This window comes from Monodon monoceros, unplaced genomic scaffold, assembly GCF_005190385.1.
Source record: "Monodon monoceros isolate NGI ecotype Baffin Bay Population unplaced genomic scaffold, NGI_Narwhal_1 Super_Scaffold_7, whole genome shotgun sequence".
NCBI lineage: Eukaryota > Metazoa > Chordata > Mammalia > Artiodactyla > Monodontidae > Monodon > Monodon monoceros.
The window spans coordinates 91,555,187-91,580,434 of record NW_021703784.1 but is presented as its reverse complement, the minus strand read 5'-3'; the positions used below and the strand labels follow the sequence as shown (position 1 = coordinate 91,580,434).

Genomic DNA, 25,248 nt, shown 5'->3' with positions numbered 1-25,248 from the left:
ACACACTCACATCCTCTCCAAGGACGTGGATCCCAAACTCCACCTGGTTATGCTTCCCGATCAAAGTACAGGATACCTGGGGGAAAGGAAATCCCCCCCTGAGCCCCACACGGCTCCTCCCACTTCAGTGACATAAACTGCAAGACAATTCATCTGCCCTCCCCCACCCCGGCCGCATCCCCCTCCCCAACCCAAATACGGTGGTGGACAGGGATAGGAAAACCACAGCACAGACTCGCATGGGGAAAAGGGAGGAAGCGAGGAAGGGAAACGTTCAGAAGTCGCTGGTGCACAGAGGGAGGCAAATCTCGCTGGCGTGAACGGGGAGGACTTGCTCTGGCAGAGGAAGCTAATCTGGCCAACCTGGGGCTGGAAGACTCTCTTTTCCTCATCATCCTCTGTGGCTACGTCTGAAGCAGGTGTTAAATAGTCTGGCTTCCTTGAAGGTTTCTTTGGGGCTCAAACAATCCTGATCACTGGCCAATTGCGACTTGCCTTGGCTGTTCGTTCAAAAAGCTTCTGGTCAAGGCGCTTCTAGCTGATTCTAGGGCCAAGAGTCATAAGCAAAGACCATTTCTCAGCATAATTCTGAAGACTGTTTTATTTCATTGTTTCCTGCTCTGGCCCAGCCCTCTTGAGACAGGCTGGGACCTGGGACCCTTTGCTGCGGTGCTTGTACCTGGACAAATGTCCCCTCCAGCAACAAAACACAAAGAAACTATAAGGTAGTGGGCAAATTATGGACAACAAGATACAAAAATGAACAAAAAAACCTGTCACTTCTCTTTTTTTTTTTCTTTTAAATTAATTAATTTATTATTTACTTTTAGTTGCATTGGGTCTTTGTTGCTGTGCACGGGCTTTCTCTATTTGCGGCGAGTGAGGGCTCCTCTTCATTGTGGTGCGTGGGCTTCTCATTGCAGTGGCTTCTCTTGCTGTGGAGCACGGGCTCTAGGTGCGCGGGCTTCAGCATTTGTGGCACACAGGCTCAGCAGTTGTGGCTCACAGGCTCTTGGGCTCCAGAGTGCAGGCTCAGTAGTTGTGGTGCACGGGCTTAGTTGCTCCGTGACATGTGGGATCTTCCCGCACCAGGGCTTGAACCCGTGTTCCCTGCATTGGCAGGCAGGTTCTTAACCACTGTGCCACCAGGGAAGCCCCTAACTGCCACTTCTGAGGAGCCAGGAGCAAAAGCAGGATACTGTGCATGGCCCCCTGTACACAATACCACCCAAAGGGTGGGCAAAACGCGTAAGACCCTCTGGCCCGACCCCCTGGCCACACCCCTGCCCTCACCCCATATAAGGAATCAGCTCACCCCGCACCCCGCAGTGAGCAAGCAAGCAAGGGAACCTGTTACTTGTTCTCCCTCCCCCCTGCTGCAGCAGGGGCCCCAATAAAGCTTTGTCTGAATTTCTTGTCTGGCCTCTGATCAATTTCTATTGATTAAGGAGGCCAAGAACCGTGGTCCGTAACACTCTCACTTTAATTTGGGCTACATGGGGTGGCGGGTGAAGGGGAGGAGAGGGGAATGTGGATTCTCCCACAATAAGTCTGAGTGGGCAGATGAGACGCTTAGTCTAACCTTGCTCCAGGGCTGGATCCCGGGCCGGGCTTCCTGGGTGGCCTTCGAGAAAGGCTCTGAGCCACAACAGATGATTTCCTTCTGTGTGGGTTACCAAGAGGGGCGGCTCTCACCGCTGTGAGGCCCCATGTTTCTAGATACTCCTTATTCCTTTCCATCATTCGTGTCTTGTAATAATTTGCTAAAAGCCACAGAGAGTAGCCAATGCTCACAAATATTCTGTCTCTTTCCAACCACTTCTCCTAGAGCTATGTTCTCGGTTAATACATGATCAGCCTTCCAAAATGTCATAAACATGGTTTTACCAAATGCTTTTCCATAGTATAACAAGGGGCTCTAACTTTCCAACCTGCAATGTTTATACGCTCCCCGCTTGCAGCAAAATCACTAAGTCAATGCCTAGTACTGCAGAAGTTTTGCTAGGACAGTACCCCACTGCCAGCGCTAATATTTCTTTATTCAGGGTAAGGGAAGGCTGGTATAACAAAGAGACCCAATAATGATTTAGTGGCTCAGAGAAGATAGACGTGCATTTCTCTTGTGTGTAATTGTCCAAGTGATCATTCCAGATCGGCAGGCTGTTTGGTTCCACAAGGTCATCCAGGGGCCTGGGGTCCTTTCGTCTTGTTTCTCTGCCATCCCCTAGGCCATTGGCCTTGTCGGCTCGATCACTGGGTTGCAGGCACATCCATGTTGTCACTTGTGGGTAGGGGACAGAGAGCATGGTGGGCAGGGCAGGAGAAGGGTACACATTAAGGCCAAGGTCTGGGAGAAACATGCTTGTCTTCCCAATATATGCCATTGGCAAAAACTTAGCACCTCGATAGACCTAAGTCCAAGAGCGTCTGCGACACAGAGGCTGGCTGTGTGCCCTGGAGGAAGTGGGAAATCAATGTTGGTGAACAATTATCAGTCTCCACTGCGGGCCTGGGAGCTGAATGGGCAGATGGCCATTGTGTGAGTCACGTGGCTGAGAGGACTGTCCACGTGGGAGTCCCTCACCCTCTCACGGCGTATATACACACAGTCTGCAGCATGCTATTCCCCATCCAGAACCACACGGCCAGCAGACCTCCCAACACATATTTGTTTGGTAAACTTGGCTATGTCCCTGCAGTTCTCTCTAAAACGATGCCTGCCATCCCACCCTGTGCCAGTGGGGGCCTGAGGGAGATGCAGGGCTGCGCCACGAAGCTGCCAGGAGATGGAAGGATGTGCAGGCCCAGGTTCTCCGAGAAGCAGACTCCAAGGTGGGATTAAATGTGCAAGGCTTTCACGAGGAGGCATGCTTGTGTGACGTGAGATACAGAGGGAAGCAGAGGGAAGCCAGCCAGCAGGCTGCAAAGCAGGAGCGACCCCAGAGAAGGAGAGAGGGAGAAAAGGTGTCCGTGGACAGCGCTGCAATCTGAGAAAGCTTCTGCATTGCCATCGGGAAATCTTTGAGCCGAAGTCCACCAACAAAGAAATCTCGTGTCTCCCAAGAACTGTTCTGCCTTAGAATCCCAGCCATGTACACAGTCGTTGATGGGGAGCAGCCTGTGGGGGGCACAGCCTCTGCCAAAGAAGGGGATGGATTGCAAAGCCAGAGCTGCTCTGTACTAGTCAGTTACACCCCTGTCAGCAGAGGTCTGCAAGGCCCATTCTCATCGCCGCCACAGGGGGTACAGTAAGAAGCTGCGATCATATTCTAGAAAGAGTGTAGGCTTTCAAATAGAAAAGAAAATACATGTGGCAACCCAGCTCACTACTGACTAGCCGTATGCCATTGCGCAAGAAACAACCCTGCTGACCCTCAGTTTTCTCCTCTGTAAAACGCCTGGGTAAGGTTCTCAGGATGAAATCAGAGTACCCACAGGAGGTGCTCACGAAATGGTGGTCTTTATCCTCCCCCCATCTTGCAGAGCCCGGTGGGCCTAAGAGCTACCCCAAATGTGCTCCCTGACGGAGGACTCCCAAGTCCACAGCTGACCTCGATTCCCTGGGGTCACAGACAGCACCTCCCTCTCACCACCACCCTGCCCCCCACCAAGCAGACCCAGGAGTGGCACACAGCAGACTGCAAAGGACAACCTGGCATTTAAACGAGTCCAAGAAACACCCTGATAAATATCTCCCCCAGGGCCAAAGAGGAATGTTTAGAAGAGGCTGCCGGCCAGGGCTGGGATGGCAACTTGCTACCTCCTCTGAGCTCCAGCTTGTTTGAAAACTCATCACCCAGGCTAGGACTGTGGGCTAAGGCCCAGGTGGGGAAGGGAAGGAAGGAGGCGTCTCCTTGGACAAGCTTGTAAAGCCAGACGGCTGTAAAGCCAGACGGCTGGGCAGGCTTCCACCCACCCCTGGCACATGCCGGCTCTACAGCTCCCAGAGAGGCGCTCTCACCCCGATTTTCTCTCTGCTCCAATGCGCATTCTCCAGAGTACTTTCTCGCCTTCCCTCCCCACTACTTTCTACAGACCCCTTTCTCTCTCTTCCTCTCTCTCTCTCTAAGGGTGGCCCCTACTCTTCTCAGTCTCCTGACATTTTCTGGCTCCCGACTCTGTATTTCGCCATCTCTCTCTGTCTCTGAGCTTCCCCGTTTCCCCGAGGGCCTCATTCCTTCCCATCTTTCTGGTTCTCATGCTCTCTTGCTCCCTCAGCTCATGTCTCCCTCTCCTTCCTCCTCTCCCACCATCTGGCCTCCCGGTCCAGCTCAGCCCAGCCCAGCCGCCTCCTTGGAGCCCATGCTGCCTTGGATTCCCTTCGAGCCACAGGGAGGAGCTGAGTCCCAGAAGTTACACAGGGGCCTCAGAGCAGCCCCTCCTGTCTCCCCTCCTTCTTCCTCTGTGCAGAGCAGAGATGCTCGGAACCAGAGAGTGCCCCCGTGTAGCGCAGGGGCCATAGCACCCCGACCCAGCCTGCTGCCCCCGACATGATAGCATCCCAATCTCTACCCCCAGCCTCTCTCCGTGTCACCACCTCTTCCAAACTTCTTTCCATATTCAATCCTTAGAACTGCCAGTATAGGCAAAAGTAAGAAACTGAAACAAATGGGACATCACTTTTATACCAAAGAGTGGGAAATTAGCTGAATTAAATGTGGAGTATCTATTCAAGAGAAGTTCATAAAAATCATGATACAGATCGATACATACTGATGTTAAATAGAAATCCAAGTAAGAAAAAAAAGCACCCTAAATAGTATTTAGAGCATAAACCCATTTTGTAAAAAAAAAAATATATGTGGATATATATATATATCCACATATATACACACATATATATACATATACATGCACACATAATACAGGCATAACCTCCAAAATGTTGACATATTTATCTCGGGGGTGGTAGGAGTATGACTGACTTGTTCTTAATATAATGAACAAATAGTTCTTGGGTAACGAAACATTAATTTAAAAACAAATCAGGAAGTAGGCAAGAGGAGCATCAATCTTCCTCACTGCCCCCTTACCCATGTTAACCCAACAAACTTTTCGGAAGCACCGACTGGGCGCTGGGCCCTGCCAGCAGCTGAGCAGGAATTGGAGCGATCGAATGTGGTCCCCTACAACCTCCCCAGACTTTGGCCAGGATGACTCAAGGAGACCCTTCAGGGAGGCCTTTAGCTGGGGTATGGGCTGAAGATGGGGGACTGGAGAAGGAGGCTCTCCAGTAGGGCGAAGGGTATTGGCAGGGCCGTGGTGCCCAGAGGTGGACGCCTAGCCAGGATGTCAGTCTGGAAGGGTGAACCCACAGGAAGGCTTGCAGCACCTGCCTCTTGAAGAGCAGAAACAGGAGCTACCGCCCAAGATGTAAGATAAAATGGGGGTGAGGGGGGTCAGGATGAGGGAAGAGAATGGGGAGGGGGCTCAGGGAGGGAGCTGTGAGCTTGGGCCACCCTCCTCCCACCCCAAGGGGCTCAAACCAGCCTCGCCACGGCCACTGCAGAGATGGGAATCAAAACATGGACCCACGGCTGCCTCACCACGCCGATGCCTTTACAGTTAAGTGCCTTGGACATGTGCCCTCACAGTGGAACTGGCTGTTGCTGGGGACTGAAACGGCCCGTGTATTCCCAGGGGCGAGGACGGCACCAAAGGCTGCAGTCCCCAAGGCCCTGAGCCCGGCCGCCTTCTGTGTGAGCCAGAGGGGAGGACATTCTTTTACACCCTGTGTGTTCTATTTTTGTTTCTTTGTTTTCCTTCCTCTGCCTCCTCGTTTTCTACAGAGCCCAGGGCGACAAGACGTGCAGGGTGAAGAGTAAAAGGCAGCTCAGATGTCCCGCAGGGCTGGGCTGAGCTGAGCGCCGGGCCCCTACCACCAGGGGGCATCCATCCTCTCCGCGTCTCTCTAAACTGCTCAGCGGAAAGCCTGGCCCTGGTGGCTCAAGTCTGGACTGTTCTTGGAGGGGTGGGCTGGGAGGGGGCCCCCAAGTGTGAGGACCTGCCCTCCTCAACCGAATGTGGTTTATTACCCCCATTACCACAACGGGCCGGAGGAGCCTCTTACACTGCTAACCCAGAGGATTCAGGGCGTAGACAGGGATGCAGACAGCTGCTGGAAAGCACTGGAAAGACAGAGTCCTGTGACTCAAGGAGCACTGGACGCGGAGTCAGGAAAGCACGCTGCACAGCCCCTGCTCTTCATGTGACCTTTCCCTCTCTGCTAGGTTTGTTTTCTCATCTGTAAGCAAAGGCGTGTGTGTGTGTGTGTGTGTGTGTGTGTGTGTGTGTGTGTGTGGTGCGGGGGACTCCGTGGTACCCAAGCGCCCTTCAAGCTCTGACCAAAGACAGATTCCTTGAGGAACCTTGAAGAGGGCAAAGGGAAGAGCTGGAGAAAAGGACCAAAGAACCGAAACAGCCGCCGTTTGCTCCCCCAGCGCAGGAGCGCCTGGCATCACGCTGAGTCAGCGCGGGGGCAGCGGGGCCCTCACCCGCAGGCGATTTTGAGGGGGTACCCACACTCTCGCCAGCTCCCAGCCCTGCTTCGGACCCCACCACCCACATATCCCCGCCTGGGTCTCCTATCGCTGGCTCAGGCATCTCCCCACCCGTCGCCTGGAAAGGGCTCGGAGTGAGTGGGATCTTCTGTGGTGGGTACCGGGCGATGACCCTGACCCGGGTCTCCCTGAGAGGTCAGCTGCGCCAGGCAGGCGCTCTCCGTCCTCACAGCACCAACCTTCGCCTCCCTAGCTGCTCCACCCCACCCTGGACACCGGCGATGGGGAACAGACCCGGGAGGCAGGAGAGCTCTGGGCCGGGTGGATCCACCGGGGAGGCGGGTAATGCACCCGGGCACCGGGTACGCGACGTCGTTCCGGTGACCGAAGCTTGTGGAGTTGCCTCCACCCGGGGATTCCCGGCCCCCGTTCCAGCGAATCCTCCCCACTTCTCCCCCAGTCTTGGGAGCCTGGGCCCTCAAGGTTCAAGAAGTCAAGAGCCTTGAGAAATGCACTGTGCAAATATATTGACTTTATTTGTCTCCGTTCGGGAGTCTCACAGACATATCCAGGTAAAAAGATCGTTAAATAAACGCCGTTAGCCATCGCAATGCAAAAATAAATATCAATCCTCCGGCCACAGCAGCAGCTGCGCTGCACCCCAAGTCCCATCGGCCGCGCCTAACAATTATAAAAGTGTTCAGCGAGAGTGTGTGGGAGTGAGTGTGAACGGGTGTGCGCTGGGGGGCACGGTGGAGCCATGTGCAAAATCGGAGTTGCAAACCATCGGACAAGGGCGCGGAGCGGCTCTCCGGGAAGCTCTGGTGACCCGGGGCGACTCGGCGAGGGTGCGCCTCCCCGCACACACTCACAGCAGAGTTCGTACTGGGAAGAGTTAAAAAATAAACATTTACAAGGGCAGAGAAAGCGGGCCCCCTCCCTGGCGCCCCGGCGCGCGCTCCCGCCCAGGGCGAGCGCAGCTCGGGGAGCCCCGACCAGTTCGTAGCCGGGTGAGGGTGCAAGCGCTCGAGGGGCGGCGGTCCCCGGTTCTCGGGGGGACCCCGGGGGGCGGGGCCCCTAGGGGTTCGCACACCTGTCCCCGGCGGGCCGCCGAGGCGCGCGAGTCCCGGCTGCGGGCGGCGCCCCTCACAGGGCCGAGTCGGAGTCGCTGGAGTCCAGGCTGTTCCTCAGTTTGCAGCTGCCGAGCTGCTCCCTCTGCAGCGACAGGCTCTGCGTGCTGCGGCGCAGGCACTCCAGGCTCTGCAGGAACGACTTCTTGGCCTTCTCTTCCTCCATGGGGGACACGCCCTCTTCCTCCACCTCCTGGATCTCGTCGAAGGTCACCGGCTGCGTCTTGAAGCGGGACTGGCGCGGCCGCCGCAGCCGGCCCTTGCCCTTGGACAGCTTGGCGGGCCGCACGGGCTGTGGGAACTCGTCGGCCAGGCACACGAAGTGCGGCATCACTGCCTGGTAGCTGGAGCAGATGCCCATCAGCTCGCCGGGCTTGGCGGCCGCCATGGCGCTGCCGGCGTCTTCGGGGCCGGGCGGCGGGGCGGCGGGGCTCTCCGGGGGCGGCCGCTGCGCCGGGGCCCCCCGGGAGGCAGCAGCCTGGGGCTCGCCGGGCGGGGGATCCAAATCTGCTGCGGGGTGGCGGCGGCCCTCGCGGGCCCGGGTCGGCGCTCCTCGGGGGGGCAGGCGGACCCGTCGAGGGGCGCGGGGCTACGGGGTCGCTGCTCCGCTGCGCTCTGAGGCGCTCGCCGCCGCTGCTGTCGCCGTCTGCCCCGCAGCGGTCCGGCTCGCCGCTTATATAGCCGGCTCCTGCCCCCACGGCTGCGAGCTCGGATGACAGCGAATGCCTTTTAAAGCGTGCGCGCCCCGCGCCCTTCCGCCTGACGTCGCCCCGCCACTCTGGGAAAGTCGCGGCTCTTTCCCCAGCGCCGCCCGCCAGCCCGGCTCCGGAAGGCAGGCCCCGCCCGCGGGGGTTCCGGGAGCATCCGAGGCTCCGGAGAACGCTGCGGAACAGGGGCGCAGGGTGGCCCCGGAGCACGGGACCTGCCCGCCCTGGGATCCCCAAGTCTGGACCAACCGCGGCGGCCGCGGGGGCGCACGTCCGCCTCTCCAGCCTCCTAATCCCAGAGGCGCACAATCCAGGCGCTTGGCTATTTGGCCGCGCGGGTTCTGCGCTGAGCGCGTGGGGCGGGGGCAGCCCCCAGTCTCCTTGCTGCAGGGAGAGCCAGGCCACCCGGGCTCCCCAAAACTGAGTTCCGAGGAAGGACTGGATGTCCTCTTTGGATCCATGCCACCTCCCTCCCCAAACACACACACACACACACACACACGCGGGCACGAATACAAACACACCCGATTTTTCCAGTCCACTTCTCTTCCCTGTCTTCTCTATGTTTGTCTCCTCACTACCCGCACCCCCCAAGTCCCTCGCGCACCCCCATTCGTGCTCAGAAAAATGACACTTAGATATGGCACTAACAACAACAATAATGATAACTAACCATCTGGAGAGCTTTACTCCAAGCTAGGCAGTGAGCTGTGTTTTACATATATTATCCTACTTCATCTTCCTAACAGCCCTGTGAGGTAATTCGTATTTTCCCAGTTTTACATATGAGAAAGTGGAGGCACAGAGAGGATAAGTAATTAGCCCATTAGAGACTGCTGGGGAAAAGTGGGCTCCACTCCAGAGTCCATGCTCTCATAGTCCCCTGTTAGGGGTTGATACCTACCAATGCCCCCATGGCTGGCTTCCAAGAGCAGGTCCCCTGCCCCGGGGTTCCCAGACTCCCAAGAGGAAACTGTGAGCATTGCTCTGACACACGGCCCTAGGGTGCCGGCAGCCAGCTCACAGGGCTGCTGAGAAAGGAGGGAATCCATGGAATTTGGCCTCCTTTCCTTCCATAGGCATTCAACAAAGATTTATTGAGAACCTACTGTGTACCAGCTCAGGAAAGTCCCTGCGCTCATGAAAGTGACAGTCTAGGTAAGGGGGCGGGACAGACAATAAACACCTAAACAAGAAATGTACTGTGGGTGGTGTGATAGCGATGCAGATGGAGAGGTGGAGGGGGGGGGCGAGGGAGCAAGGAAAGGCTCCCCAGAGTGGGTGATATTTAAGGTGCCCCCCGAAGGACAATTGTAGCACCACCAAGTGTTTAATAGATGCCACGCTCTGAGCACTTTTTATGCATTAACTCATTTAATGTGTTCACTATTTTATTTAATCCTCTTAGCAGCCCTGGATAACAAGTACTTTTACTATCCCCATTTACAGATAGGAAAACCAAGGCACAGAGAAGCTAAGCACCTTTCCCCAAGGTCACACAGCTAGTAAGCAGCAGAACTGAGATTCAAACCCAGGCGACTTAGCTCCTAAGCCCTCTTGCTTACACACTACACTGAAGCTGTCTGCCCCGTGGAGGGCAAAGAAGGAACCGGTGTGTGACCAGTGCGGGGAGAATGTTTAGGGCTGAGGGAATGCGGTGTAAAGACAGTGAGGCAGGAAGGAGCTTGGCTTCTTCCAGGAACAGCAAGAAGACCCATGTGGCTAAAGTAGAGGGGGCAAGGGGCATGAGAAGTAAGGACACTCACGGAAGGCCTTGAGGGCCATGTTAAGGAGTTAGCATTTTCTTTTTAAAAAAATTATTTATTTATTTTAATCTTTATTGGAGGATAGTTGATTTACAATGCTGTGTTAGTTTCGGCTGTATAGCAAAGTGAATCAGTGATATATCAACATATATCCACTCTTTTTTAGATTCTTTTCCCATATAGGTCACTACAGAGTACTGAGTAGAGTTCCCGGTGCTTTACAGGAGGTCCTTATTAGTTATCTATTTCATATATAGTAGTGTGTATATGTCAGGAGATTGCATTTTGTCCTAAGGGCTATGGTAAGGCACTGGAGCGTTCTGAGCAGGGGAGCTCCGTTCTACGTTTTTAAAAGCCCACTCTGGCTGCCGTGTGAAGAGTAACTGGAAAGGCTAGGGGAAGAAGCAGGGATCCCACATACAAGATCGTTACATGACCCACAGATGTAAGACACTGAAGACCTGGATGAGAGTGAAGAAAACGGAGCTGTAGGGAAGTGGTCAGATTTGGGATTTGTCTGCGGATAGAACTGAGAGAACTTGCTGATGGGCTGGACGGCGGGAGGAGGTGTTGAGGGGAGAGGGGTGGAAATCAAGGCTGACATCTTTGTATTTGGCCTCAGCAAATGTTAGACGGTGGTGCCACTGATACAGGGGAGGGGTGTGGGGAAGAGAAGGTTGGGGAGGGGAGGGCCATTGTGGGGTTGCGGTCTGCAGGTTACCCATCAAAATCCACTACCCACCAGGGTGACGCCTGAAATGATCATATCAGAACCATATTATGTGAGAGAAAAATTCACTTCTCTAATCCTAAAGCCACTGTATTGGGGAGTTCCTTTTTTTTTTTTTTTTTTTTTGCGGTACGCGGGCCTCTCACTGCTGTGGCCTCTCCTGTTGCAGAGCACAGGCTCCGGACGCGCAGGCTCAGCAGCCATGGCTCACGGGCCCAGCCGCTCCGCGGCATGTGGGATCTTCCCGCACCGGGGCACGAACCCGTGTCCCCTGCATCGGCAGGCGGACTCTCAACCACTGCGCCACGGGAGTCCCTTTTAATAGCAGCTTAGCAATACTCTGATACAGAAATTGGTACCAGGAATGGAAAGCTTCCAGGTATAACAACCCTAAAACATGTGGCACTGGCTTGGCCAACAGGTGGTGAGCAACATGGAAACAAATACTGGAGAATGGAAAACCAGTGACCCTTGTTATGTTGTGACAAAACGTTTAATAAAAACATTACCTGTGATAATTTGGAAGGCAGACCACATGCCTACTTGAGCCACTAATTCTAGAAAAATGGTTGGAAAGAGCCAGAAACATTTGCATGTGTTGGCTGCTCGATGCTGCCTTTAGCAAAGATACTACAAGAAAGAGATTGGCTGGTTTGCAAGAAGAGATGAACAGAAAAGGAGATAACACAGAAAATCACTGTCCTCAGGGTTGGAAAAACCAACTGGTTTTGCCCAAAGAACAGGAGATCAGACTCGCTCAGAGCCTTTCTCAAAGCCTGTCTATTAGGCCAAACAATAAGCCAAACAAAGGAATCACCCTTGTGGCAAAGTATTCTCTTAGGGGTATTGCCTTGTCATCCAAGTCTATTATTTCAGATGTCCTTAGGGACTTTTAAACTTTCATTTAAAATGGGAGAGAAAGGGCTTCCCTGGTGGCGCAGTGGTTGAGAGTCCGCCTGCCGATGCAGGGGACAGGGGTTCGTGCCCCGGTCCGGGAAGACCCCACATGCCGCGGAGCGGCTGGGCCCGTGAGCCATGGCCGCTGAGCCTGCGCGTCCGGAGCCTGTGCTCCACAACGGGAGAGGTCACAACAGTAAGAGGCCCGCGTACCGCAAAAAATAAATAAATAAATAAAATGGGAGAGAAAGAGGTGGGTTGGGCTACACAGACAGACAGTAACTCCATCAAGAAAGGAACTTGGGGTGTGGTTACTGCCCATGGAACTGACTAGAAGCAGAAAGACCCAAAGCCTACTATGCTTCTGAAGGGATTGTTATTATCAACAAAACTGAAAGGCTAGACTTCAAAAGCCCACGATTGTCCCAGCCTAAATAAGCGCTCAAGGAGGACAGACTTTCAATACCCTGTTGGGTGGCGGTCGAGAGCCACAGACAAGGAGGAATGTGCCAAAGGCAAAGCCGGGGGCCAGGGAGACACAGGATGAGGGAGTGCCCCCAGAGAAGGGGGACCCCCACCACCAAGGCGGGAAGGCCTCACCATTCTAGCATGGTAGAGACTGCTAGCTCTCCGCCCAGTTGGGCCCACTTCCCAGCTTCCTTTGCAGCTCCGTGGGGCTGTGTATCTAAGCTCTCATCTGTGCAAGTGAGCAGAAGTCAGACTCCTGTCTCACTTGCTTAAGCAGAAATTCCTGCCCGGGATTTCCGTGTACTTTCCCTCACACCGGCTGGAAGCCCTGGAGGTTTCGTGTTAAAGACAGCAGTGCCATCATCAGTCTGGGTCCCTAGATGACCCTGTGGGTGGAGCTCTCTACCAACCTGAAACACTTCCCTTGGAGCTATTTTGTGAGAGAGCCACCAACTGAATATTTTTAAGCTGCTCTAATTTGGGGTCTCTATTATATCGACTTAGATTGTCCTAACCAAGAGAACCACCAGACATCCAGGTGGAGAGGTCGAGCAGGACACTGGAACTTAGAGGAGAGGCGAGGGATGTAGGTGGCCGTATGAGACTCGTCAGGGTGTAGACAGGGGAGCGGGTGAAAACCCACCTTCCAGACAGAGAAGGGCTGGGACCAGCCAACACTGGGAGGAGTGTGAGCCAGTCAAGGACTCAGAGAAGCAACGTTCAACAGGGTAAGAGCGACACCAGACGAACATGTCAGAATCCCAGAGAAGGATGTTTCTAGAAGGAGGGAGATGATTAGAATGGCAGTCTAAAGACAGGTCCTAGCCTGGCTCCACCTGAACTAACTGTGAGGCCTGGGCCAAGCCGTTTGTTTCCCTGTGCTGAGGACGTCTCAGCTCCCCTGCTGCTTCCTCAGAGCGGCCTTCCTGGCCACCCTCCTCAAGGCTCCCCCCTCGGTCGCTGTCTGCAAGGCCTTCTCATTTACTCATACTTGTCAGTGTGGCCTGCCTTCCCGGTGGACTCTGTCTTTCCAGGACAGGCTAGGTTGCTTCCCCTGGCCACCCTGGGACACGGGCTGGCCATTACCGGGGATGCAGGATGGCCCCTCATCTCAGCAGGCCTGTAGCCCTGGAACTGCAGGGGAAGGACAGAGAACGTCATCTGTGGAACACCTACTCTGTGCCAATAGTGCTTTACACATGCCTCTCTTAAATCATCCTCATGGCATCCCTTAAGCAGGACCCTACTATCACCCCATTTTACAGCTGAGGACGGAGGGTGCTTTGCAGCTTACCAGGGTCACCTTGGGTGTTAAGTGCTGAAGCCGCCACTCAAGCCAGGTCTGCCTGACTCAGAAATCAGCACTCACTGTTTGCAACAGTGCATCTCACCAACCCTTTGATGTGACGGGAACAGCACAGGACTAGAATTCAGACACCCAGGTTGCAGCATCAGCTCCATCAGCCACATACCCTGTGGCCTTGAACCCATTGCTTCCCATCTCTGAGCCTCAGTTTCCCCATCCGTGAAGTGAGGAGGCTAGACTCGGATTTGCTGGGGGCCCCTCCAGCTCTAATATTCTAGAATCCTTGGAAGGATGTACAGATGGGGAGACCCAGTTGCAGGAAGCAGATGTTTCCTCTTGGGCCAGAGAGTGGCAAGCAGACTGGGCTGAGGCTGCAGGGGAAGGCTCCCCTCCATGGAGAGGGCTGCTGGGGGAGCAGATGGGGCAGGAAGATGGCAGCAGACTGGGGAGGGGCTTGTGCCATCACCTCCTCCACCATCCTCACCCACACTTTGGCTTTCGGGCAGAACCAGGGTTTGAAAATAGCAACCACCGGTTATTCGGCTATTAGCAGGGCTTTGTTTCCAAGGGAGCCTGCGGTACCCTGGCCCAGGTCAGAAGGGAGCAGGGATGCTGAGTCCGTTCCGGGATGCAGAGTCCGTTCCGGGATGCAGAGAGGCAGTGAGCCACGGAGGCTGTGCAGCAAGGTGGGAAGAACCAGGTCAGGGTGGTTCTGGTCACAGGTCCTTCTCTGCTTCCCGACAAAAGGGCTTGGCCCCTTCCTGTGGCTGCTTTGCTGCCCTGGCACAGACCTATTGCCAGCTAGAAGCCTGGGTCGGCTGGCTGTGCCCTCCTGCTCACCCAGAAGTCTCCCCAGAGTGGATCTCAGGCCTCCAAGTGCTGAATGAGGTCATGGTTATTCCAGATGTTGCTGTTTGGGTCCATCTGTACTCTGGGTGTATTTGGCTCAGCGACCACTTGTCTACGTGTGTGTGTGTGTGTGAATCCAGGTGTGCGGAGATGGAATACAAATGTGAATTTGGCATAAGGGGTGGGGAGGAACAAATGCCAAGGCCTCTCCCCAGGGGTCCTGCCACCGGGCCCCACCCTCTCCTCCTGCTGCGCCCTCTCCCCACTGTGGGCCCCCCACACAAAGCCCATGGCTTCAGCATCCAACCACCTGCTTCTGCCTCACTCAGAATGAGCTCTTGGTCTGGTACGACTGTGAGCATAAAAGTGTTTTGATAATTTCGCTGGACGGTTGCCATGACAATCCCCAGCAAGCTCCAAGAGATGGTGTTCATGTGTGCACGGGCGCGGGGAGAGAGAGCAAGCCTGAGAGACAGAGAGAAGAAGGGAGAGGGTGCAGGGAGATCCCCAGCGATACCCTCAAGTCAGCTCTTCAGCCTCCAGTCCCCCCCACCCACCCCGGTGGCCCCATTCATGTCACGATGAGCTCACTGTCTAATCTGGGCCTCGCTGTACGCAGTGCAACAGAATACCAGCTGCTGGCAGGGAGGCTGCTGGAGCTGGCACGGCAGGGCTCGTCCCACTGGGGGAGGCACCCTGACAACACCCCACTCCCAGGATGAGCTCCAGGGAACACCATCCTGGACTGGGGAGCAGGGAGATTCTTGGGGACCCAGAGCCCAGGGAAACCTCCCAACAATCATGCCCAGGCTGTGGGCCTGGCTTGCTGATGTGAATAATGGGAATGCATTTCCCTGCTAAGGGCTTGCTAGCTGGCACAGCTTTGGCAGCCCAGAGTCTGTGGCCCAGTCCTTCCTGCGTGCTTTTTTGCAGGCCTGAGTGTCGCCTCTCCCGGGCCTGCTGGCCAGGGAATCACTACGTGGATAATGATAAAATTACCATCTGTGGCACTTGAGCTTGGCAAAGTAGTTTCCCCTCTATGACCTCAGCAAAGCAGGGATACCTTTGCTGTCTTTTGAGTGGAGGAGCTCAGAGAGGGGAGGGAACTAGATGAAGGTCACACAGCAAGCAGCAAGGTGGTGGCAGAATAAGGATGGAACCCAGTCCTGAACTTTTTAGTCCAGCCTCGCTGGCCTGAGGACAGGTTCTCCAGAAGGGGTCCGTCTGGCACTGCCCCTCACATATAGGCAGGGAAACTGAGGCCCAGAGACACACACACACACACACCCCCAGCTAGTAAGCCTAAAGCAGTGCATGCAACCTCAGATTCTGAGAAATTTCACCGCCTCTACTGAACCACGAGCCAGCCCCATGTGTTCCCCAAAGCAAACCCCAGGAACTTATTTATGTTCCAAGGTTAAAGTGCCAGTCTCTGCCCTGGAAGGAGAGTCTCCTGGTTATTGGCAAAACAGAGCAGAGGGCAGCTGGAGCTGGCCGAGAACACAGAGGTGAGGGGCCAGAGGTCTTCCCAGTTAGTGCCAAGTCCCAGCTGCATAAGGCAGCATTTCAAAGGGCCCCTAGCCTCTGCTGTTGGAGCTGTGTGGCCTTGGGCAAGTTGCCTCAGCTGTCAGAGCCCCGGTGTCTACAGCTATCAAGAGCCAGTGCGCACAGGAGCCCTGGGAGGAATGGCTTTCTGTGTTCGGGAAGCAGCTGCCCAGGAACAGCAGTCTCTGAAGATAGAGGTGCCCTCATGCCTGTCTCCAGCTTGGCTCAGATCCCTAACAACTCGGATCTGAGCCCGGATATGGATGTTTCGATAATTATCATCATGGGAGGGGGGCACCAAAAAGAAAGTGTTGTGGGTTCTGAAGACAACCCACAAAGAAGACGTTCACGCAGCCTCGGCAACGGGTAACAGCATGAGAAGAGGCAAACAGCGTATCGAGGCTGCCTGCTTGGGCACCCTGGTTCTAGTGCTTGCCAGAAAGTTCTTCTTGCTACCCTGTGAAGGCGGAGGCCTTGTGCCTGCCCCATCCTTTACCCAGGGTGGCGGTTATGAGGATCAAACCAGATTGTTCTATGAGAACATACTGGGGTAAAATTTGCCCTGCAGGAGGGTGAATTTTTAAATGTATTCCAAAAAATTAGGATTGAAACGATGCCCTGTTGCGTGATGTGTTGTGAGCCTGGCCTTGAACTGGCACACACCATCAGCCTCATGAAAAGCTCCTGGCCCGCCATGGGGGCCCAGAGACTCCATTCTCCCCAGTCCCTGCCTGTCTGCCTCCTCAGACATTGTCTCCAGCTGCCCAGGGGACACAAGATGCCTGCTGCACCCCAGTCTCTTTGCACATTTTGGACACGCTGGGGCTGCAGGTCACTCCCAGGACAGCCCACTCAAGGCAGCCTCTCTCCGACACTGCTCTCCTATAACTGGCCCATGGAAGGCATCTCCCCCTTCTTTCTTTAAGGCGGCAACAGCTGCTATTTCTCCAGCCATTCCCTCACAGGGACACCCAAGGGGATGGGATTTCAAGGAATGAGTTTTCTTCAGGCCAGGCACCAACACAAAGCACTCGGTACCTATCATCTCACCCTTAAGTTTATCCTGCAAGATGGGTGTTGCTATCTCCAAACTTTAGATGAGGAAACAGGCTCAGAGATGTTAGGGAACTTTCACAAGGCCACACAGCCAGGCAGAGATAGAGTTAAGGTTTGAACCCAGGTCTATCACTGCCAAAGCTCATCTCATCATCCATCAGCAGCTCTCACGATGGTGACCCCTGGACCTGCCCAGACAGGGGTTCAGTGAAAGGAGGGACACGGTGAAGCGGCTGTGCCTGAGGAAGAGTCTGGAATTCCAACTGGGAGGCTCCACTTCCCAACAACTTTTTTTTTCTTTTTTTTAAATTTATTTATTTATTTTTGGCTGCGTTGGGTCTTCGTTGCTGTGCGTGGGCTTTCTGTAGTTGTGGTGAGCGGGGGCTACTCTTCATTGCGGTGCGCGGGTTTTTTACTGCAGTGGCTTCTCTTGTTGCGGAGCACGGGCTCTAGGCATGCGGGCTTCAGTAGTTGTGGCACGCAGGCTCCAGTAGTTGTGGCGCACGGGCTTAGTTTCTCCGTGGCATGTGGGATCTTCCCGGACCAGGGCTCGAACCCATGTCCCCTGCATTGGCAGGCGGATTCTTAACCACTGCGCCACCAGGGAAGCCCCCCAACAACTTTTCCAGAGAGAAGGCTGGTGTCCTCTGGCCCAGGCAGTGGTCGGGTGGGGTGGGGAGAGGAGTGTGGATGACATCCAAACCCACTCTTTTGCCCGTGGTGATGGCACAGGGCCCTCCCCACCCACGGACGTCCCGGCACTTGATGCAGTGCAGGCAGGGCCCAGCCAGACAGTGGGCGCGCCAGGACCTCCCACGGAGGTGAGAGGGCACTCGCAGCAGTGCCATCAGGCCAGGGGCTCCCTCCCGCATCTGAGATTACTGTTTGAAGATACGAAGAAGAAAACCACAAAGGCTTGGTTGATGGGGGTCATGAGGCCAGAGGAAATGGAATAGAACTGCCAGCTGCCAGCGCAGGAAGGAAACTTCCAGAGGAGCTGGGTCAGTGTTCAGAGCGAGGGGTGTGACTCATTAGTGGGCCATACAATCAGCCAGGGAGCCGTCACCAGCAGTTCTGAATGACGCAAAACAGACAACACCAGAGTAGAGACGTGTAATGAAGTGTTGCTCTATTAAGCTTTAGTTTTAGTTAAATGTGTGTGGAAAGTTTTTTTTTCTTAACCATGAACTGTGGTCAAAACAGCTACAAAAAATTAAATTGGTGCAACCCCTGTATTCTGCAGATGGGAAAACTGGGGCCAAGTGCAGAAGGGCTTGGCCCAGGGCCCAGAGACAGGATGCCAGGACACTACTGCCCCAGCACCCAGGGGCCACCTTTCAGAGGCCCAACTTCTTACTCACCTTTTAACCTTAGACACAACCAGCCTTGCCAACTGTTACCCCCTGTTGCTCCCAGGCGAGAGTGGGAAGAATACAGTGCTTTGTATTGGGGTGGGGGGCAATGGGGTGTCGTGAAAGAACTTTCTCCTTCCTCTCTGGCTCTCTCCCCGCCTCCTTTCCCTCCTCCCAAGCCCCCCTCCATGGGAACACCCCAGAATCAGGTCCCTTTCCACACTCCCTCCCACTGGCCCCCGCAATGGCCCCGTACAGCCGCCTCCCGAGTCTCTCTTGGCCAGGCTGGGGCCTCTCTCCCCCAAGGCCTTGTCCTAGACCTGTCTACACAGAAGTCACGCCACCTCCATCACAGTGAGATCCGCCCCAAGCCCGCAGGTTGGAGGAGGCTCCTCCCCGTCTACATTATTTGATGATGCCAGTTACCCAGACCGAGACGGGTCTACACTGTCACGCTCAATTCTCGCAACAACCCAGTCTTATTGGCAGACAAACTCAGGCCAAGAAATTTGCCAAAGGCCACACAGCAGTAAGCGGAGGAGCTGGCTCTAGAACCAGGTCTACACGGCACCAAAACTGACACCTGGACACTCCCCTGCCCGGCCGATTCCCGGCAGCCGTTCCTCCAAAGGATCCTGGATGGGGCAGGATGACCGTGTCGGGGAGGGGGGAGTGTCTCTTACCTTAGTTGCAACCAGGAAAGGAACGTTCCAGCCCGGGGGGGTGGGGCAAGAATACTGGAAATGTTCTCCCAAGCCTCCTGAGTCCCTCCTCCAGGAGGGGAGGACAGACTTCTCTGACAGGGGAGCTTGGAGAAGGCAGTGGCCTGGGGGAACGGCGAATCCCTTTCCTGCCCACTTGCAGATGTGCCCGCCCACAGACAGGGAGTGTGCTGCTCGGCTCCTGTGTCCCCCGCCTGGGAGGGAGGGACACCGGGAAGGGCCAGCGTCCACCTGCTGGAAGCAGGCCTGGAGGCCCACCTCCTTGGCTCTCCACACGCTGGCGCGGCGGGGCTGGCAGCGACTCTCCCAGCAGCTGGCGGGGACAGGGCCTGCTGTGCTGTTTCCTTGAATAGGGTGCCTCAGGGCCCAGACTTGGTGAGGGAGTATCAAGAGTCTGACCATGGTCATGGATAGAAGCCAAGGTCTCCCATCCAGCTCTGTCAGACATGTTGACCTCATAGCTGAGCCCTGTGTCTGTTTTTCTTTTGCTTCAGGACTCGCGGCAAGAAGGGTTGTTACCAGCACCAGGAAACACAACATCTTTTCTCCTCACTGCTCCCAGAGTGCCTAGCAGGCCACACACGCAGATCCCTCTGCCTGAGCTCCCGTCCAGGTCTCGCACACGTCTCCCCACCTCGAGTCCCATCCCCTCGCTCCCTCCTGGTAAGTACATTTTCCTAAAAGTCTCAGCCCTCGGAGGCTCCCCACCATCAGAGCCTTTGGCCTGGGGCGGCTCCCAGGTCTGATCTGGGCCCATCTTCTCTCACTGTCTCTCCTCCAGCTCAGCACTCCCTACACAAGCCCTGGACACAAGCCACCTAGGCTCTACTGCTCATGAGCCTTCAGGCTGTTACTTCAGGGTCCTCCTTCCCATTCTCCAAGTGCCTCCTCCGCCATGCAGCGTTCCATGACCACTACCCCAAATTACGTCCCATATTCCTCCAACACGTGTGGCACTGTCAGGACCCCTTGTTCCACATTCACCTTGTTATTGAGGTTCTTCAAGTATGTGTCTTGTTTTCTCAACAAACGACACACTATGAGACAACAGTTCTAACACTGGCTAAGATGTACTGAGTGCTTGCTTACTCTAGGCCAGGCACAGCCTCTCCTTCAAGGAGAGAAGCTTTCTAGAGCACTGGCCTGGCACGTTATTGCTGCTCAAAGCATGGCACGATTTTCTCAAATATACACAAACACTGGTGGTAGGAGAAGCTGGGGCAACCTTTCTGGAAAGTCATTCACATGATGTATTCAAGGCCTTAAAAATACGTATAGCCTTCCGAATCTGGGCCAGGACCCCACTTTCAGGAATGTATTCTAAGAAACAATCATACACGTGCACAAAGGTTTAGCCACAGAACGGCTGCAAAAGTGGAGGGGTGGTGCTTCAGTTTCATCAATTGTAAAGTGGGAATAAAAATAATGCCTAGCCCACGGCCTGTTATGTGGATTCATAAATCATGAGTCAATGTATGTAAAGCACTTAACACAGTGCCTGGCACAATATTCAGGCTCTATAAAAATGTTACTTATCTCTTATTATTTGAATTGAGGTCTGATTGAGGCCAAATCCTGGACTCCTAGCTACACTGAAGCCCCACCATCCACTCTCATGATTTCCAAAATCAGCAGAATTGTTACAAATAGCAAAAGCAACTCCAACCTGAACAATGCTTGAATTATCCAACACAACGGACTGGGTACATAATGATACAACTATATACCATTCTATGCTGCCACTTCTTAAGGAACAACAATTAATGTCATGCATCAATTTAAAAAATAAGTAGCAAAAGGCTACAAGTTGATGAGTTCAGTATGAAGTTGCTTTCGTTTTTTTTTTTTTTTTTTGAAGTATACAAACGTGTAGAGAAGAAATCCACTGCAAAATGTGAAGAGCTGTCATCTCCGGTGTAAAGCTATAGATGATTTTCCTTTTATCTTTCTTTTAAATTTCTTACCAAGAACACGTATCCCTTTTGTAGTTAGGAATAAAAACTAATGTTGAAGAAGAAAATGAAAACCATGCTGGTTTACTTCTATCTGTAATAGGAGGGATCGTGTCTCCCTTTTATATGTTCCACACTGCATCTAACACACAATTTCTGGACATAAAAGCCCTGGTCTTGAACAGAATTCCTGATTCAACACTGCCTGGCAATCCTGTTTACTCTTCCAGGCCAAGGCATCCTGTACAGAATCTAGAAATGGCCTGCAAGGACAAGAAAACAATGGCGGGGGTGTGTCACACTGGTCTGTGACCCGCTTGCCAGGCTGGGGAACATCATGAACTGACCCGAGGGGGAAGAGGCGGTGGAGCCCGGCCAGGGCTGGTGCATTAGGAGACCAATTACCTGGGGAGCATGTGGCGAGGCCGCTAAGAGCTACCGGGCCTCGACGCAAGGCCGCTTTGACATCTGGGAGCTCTCTTCAGTGCGCTGTAAAGAGCTTCCCAGGAGACGCTTAAGTGCAGGTGGATCTTAATATGATCAGCCTCCTTGTGCACAATTTCCATATTGCTCTTCCTCCCACAGCCACTGGGCCTCCCCTCGCTGCCCACAACAGAGGTGCAGGCACCCAGGGAGCCGGGCAAGGGGAAGGGTAGGGTCACAGGGCCATCTGTCAGTCACAGCTGCACTGCCCACCCAGCAGAGGGGTTAGGGTTGGGGCTAGCAGGGCATGTGGAATGTTCTACTTAAAACGATTACAGGGCTTCCCTGGTGGTGAAGTGGTTGAGAGTCTGCCTGCCCATGCAGGGGACGCGGGTTCGTGCCCCGGTCCAGGAAGATCCCACATGCCGCGGAGCGGCTGGGCCCGTGAGCCATGGCCGCTGAGCCTGCGCGTCCAGAGCCTGTGCTCCGCAACGGGAGAGGCCACAACAGTGAGAGGCCCGTGTACCGCAAAAAAAAAAAAAAAAAAACAAAACACGATTACATTGCTAGGCACATTAGCATCAGGCATGTCACATTCATGAGCTCGACCCTCACAAGACCTCAGAGAGGTGGCTGCCTCTGTGTCCACTTCACAGCTGAGGAGACTGAGGTTTGGGGGCTGACAGATGGGTCCAAGGTGACTCAGCTAGGAAGGACAGAGTGGGACTCAAGGCCAGGTCAGCCTGGCTCAGGTTGAGGCTAGACCCACGGGGGCTCTGCAGTAAGTCTGCCAGATGTGGAGCCTGGGACAGAGGGGGTGTGTCAAAGCTCTTTCCTAAGTCCACCCTTGCAGGCAGCACTGTGACAGTAAAGGGGGCCTGACCAGTCTTGCCTGAAGTTGTCCAGCTAAGTCCCCCAAGCAGCTGGTGCAGAGCTTGGCCTGCTCTATGTTCGGCAGGAAGATGCTCCCTCGAACTGCGCCAGGGATCCTGGCCACGTGCCGAGCCACCTGGCCAGGACGGCATGGAGATCGCCAACACCAGTCCCTGGAGGGCTGCCCCAACAGGCACTGCGACCTTCTGGGGCTGTCTGTGCCCATGTTCCCTCCTGTCACCAGGGTCTGCCTTCAGCTGGGGATCTCAGAAGAGGTCACGGAACCTCAGAGCGGTGGAAAGAACACTGGCCTAGGCACTTGCTGTGGCTCTACACGCTGCTTCTGCCGGCATGGCCCTGGGTGGCCCTCAGAAGAGCATCTGTCCAACGGGGAGAGTAGCTCCTAGCCTACACTCTCACAGGACTTGTGGAGACAAAGAGCAAGGCAGGGGGAGAGTCCGCCAGCTCTCCTCTCTGGCTCCCCTCTCCGAGCCCAGGGCGGGAGGCCCTCCAGGGGGCCGACTGGGGGGTGAGCGGGAAGCCACACACTCAGACGTCCTCCCCAGATTTTTGCCTCTAGGCTAACTGTCCTCCTTTCCCCTTCACACGGGGTGAATAGAGGCTCACAGCTAACATCAGAGACAGGGTTCAGGGAAGAAATTAGTGGCTAATCCCTTGATATATTTTTCAGAGAAAACATTCCAGAAAAGTTTTCTCTAACCAACAGGGGCATGGGGGAGACACTTCTGCGGGGCCCTCCTCCTCTCCTGGACTCTCCTGAGTCCCGACCGGGTGGGCAGCAGCCTGAATACCCCAGGCCCAAGTCTGGGAGGCCCTCACGGCATCCTTCGTCCACCCATCCCACAAACTTTCTTTAGGCAGGGAGGACACAGCCCGCAACCCAGAATCGCTTTTTGGAGGGTATGGATTCCCTTCCTAGATGGTCCCATCCTCATGCAGACAAGGGTGGGGGCAGGGAGGGACCTGGTGGCAGAGGCTCCGACTCAGTCCCCAGAGCGACAGAGCGGCCCGGGGTAGGGCCTCCCCGCTGCAGCCTCCTGGGAAGGCGAGGCTGCCGTCCTGTCTCCGCGGCTAATGCTGCCCTGCAGGCTCGCGCTCGCCTTCTCGGGGGCGTCTGGAGCATCACAGGCGCTGCGCGGCAGGCGCTGGCCACAGCGCTCGCCCACACCCTTCCTGCAGTGGGCGGCTAACTGCAACGTGATCACGCAGCCCTCGAGAGCCCCACGCCTGGCCCACCACTTCCTCCTGCTTCCCGCCCCCTGGGGAGAAGCTTCCAGGCTCCCAGGCAAGGACCCGAGGTTTTGCTGGCTGCTAAAGGGGATGAGAAAAGCACAGTCCCTCCAGCCCCAGGAGACTCAGGCTGCCGCTTCCCCCATCCCCCCTACGCCAGGGCCTGGGGAGGCCCAGAGATCGCACTAAATGCCTGCAGACAAGTAACCACGCAGGAGCCTGCCCACCAGGGACACCCAGTCTCAGGATCTAATCTATCCTCCAGGTACCTCAGTTTCCTCAGCTGTTTAAAAAACCAACCAACCGCCTCATAGGGTTGCTTTTAAGAATAAGTCAGATTATGTACGTAACAGGTCCAGTAAATACTCTACACTTCCTCCTGGCTTTCACCTTTCCTTCCCTTTTAGAAACCTAGACTTTGTGTCCAGAGTTAAAAGCTAGTGGGGTCAGAGGCCAGGATCCTGCCTAAGCATGTCCACACTCGTGGAGGCCACATGAGAATAGGGACTGTCCCTGGTGTCCAGGGAGCATGACATCACCATTACATGGAGGGGAAGTGATAGCATTCAAATAACTGTAATGATAACAGTGTCACACATGCCTTGGTCATCTCCAAGTTGGCTCATCTGAGAAAACGATCTTTTGGGTAACGTTAGCTACAAAAATACTACCTAATTTATCCTGTTTTCCTATGCGCCCAGCTGAAAGCCCAGCCCAGCATGGGGCTCTGGTCACAGGCTGGGGAAGGCTTTTCTGATTTATCACAGCAGTACTAAGCCAGCTAGAAAAGGCACCATTAGCCTGTGTTCCACCCTCATTAGTAAACATCAAAATAATTTCCCTGCTGACCCCAAGACACAGGAGTCATCATATCTAAGAATGGATTCCAGCAGCACAAAACTGACAGGGGTCTCATACTGGGGTTCCTTGCAAAGGGAAGCTGGGAGGGGGTAAAGAGACAGTTGTAAACTAAATCCCTCTGAGGAGAGCGTGTGGGTGGAACCACATATATGTAAAGATTTAAACAAACAGAATGCATCACTATGGAAACATTCGGCTTTTTCAAAGGCATGGTTAAGAACATAAAGCAATCAAGACTTCAGATTCAACACTACAAGTGTTTATGACCAGAAAAGGCAAAGTGGGTCTTAGATATTCTGCAGCCAAGTGAAAGCTGCCAGAACTCAAGGAAGAACTATTCCCAGCAGGGCAGGGACCCACGTGTCAGGGCTTCCTCTGAAGCCGCCCAGCTGGAGCGCTCTGCTCACTGCAGTGCCCACTGAGCTCTTCTGGGGTTGCCATGACACAATTCAGGAGACGGTGCCACTTACTGACCAGGTCCCGACAGACCTGCCACTCGCGAGGGCAGGTCATACCAGCCATGGAGGCAGCAGGGAGGGAGTGTCACAGCAAAATGGCAGGTTTATGAGCTGTGACCCATTTATTAGGAATCATCGATGCCACGTGAGTTAGTGGTTAGCTGTAGACTGAGGATACAAGCTGATGTTGTGTCAGACTGCTCCGACCCATGCTTCGAGGCAAGGTGCCTGCTGTCAACATGTTGTCAGTGTGCAGAGCTTACCCTGCTTCTCGGGCTGTCTGCTGGTCGGAGTCGTGGTGTTGGTAAGCATCGTGAGCAAGCCTGACGCTGAGTCTGGGCATCAGGGTCCCCAAATGTACTCACAGACAAGAGTGAAGGGAGGAAGGGACCACCTGTCTAC

General features: G+C 54.7%; 2 protein-coding genes across 2 annotated transcripts in view; both read right to left on the bottom strand.

The window, feature by feature from the left end:
- ALKBH3 (alkB homolog 3, alpha-ketoglutaratedependent dioxygenase) overlaps positions 1 to 25,248 on the bottom strand; it is a 147,167-nt gene that overhangs the window by 84,648 nt on the left and 37,271 nt on the right. The gene's annotated exons all lie outside the window — the stretch shown is intronic.
- CUNH11orf96 (chromosome unknown C11orf96 homolog) lies at positions 7,013 to 8,320 on the bottom strand. Its single transcript, XM_029207893.1, has 2 exons — positions 7,594 to 8,320; positions 7,013 to 7,385 (listed from the first exon to the last, which is right to left on the bottom strand). Exon 1 carries the CDS (start codon positions 8,016 to 8,018, stop codon positions 7,647 to 7,649), a length of 372 nt encoding a protein of 123 aa, XP_029063726.1. The 5' UTR covers positions 8,019 to 8,320; the 3' UTR covers positions 7,013 to 7,385; positions 7,594 to 7,646.

Excerpts from the sequence above, each read along its gene's own strand:
- CUNH11orf96 (XM_029207893.1), bottom strand. The coding sequence starts at position 8,018 with ATGGCGGCCGCCAAGCCCGGCGAGCTGATGGGCATCTGCTCCAGCTAC.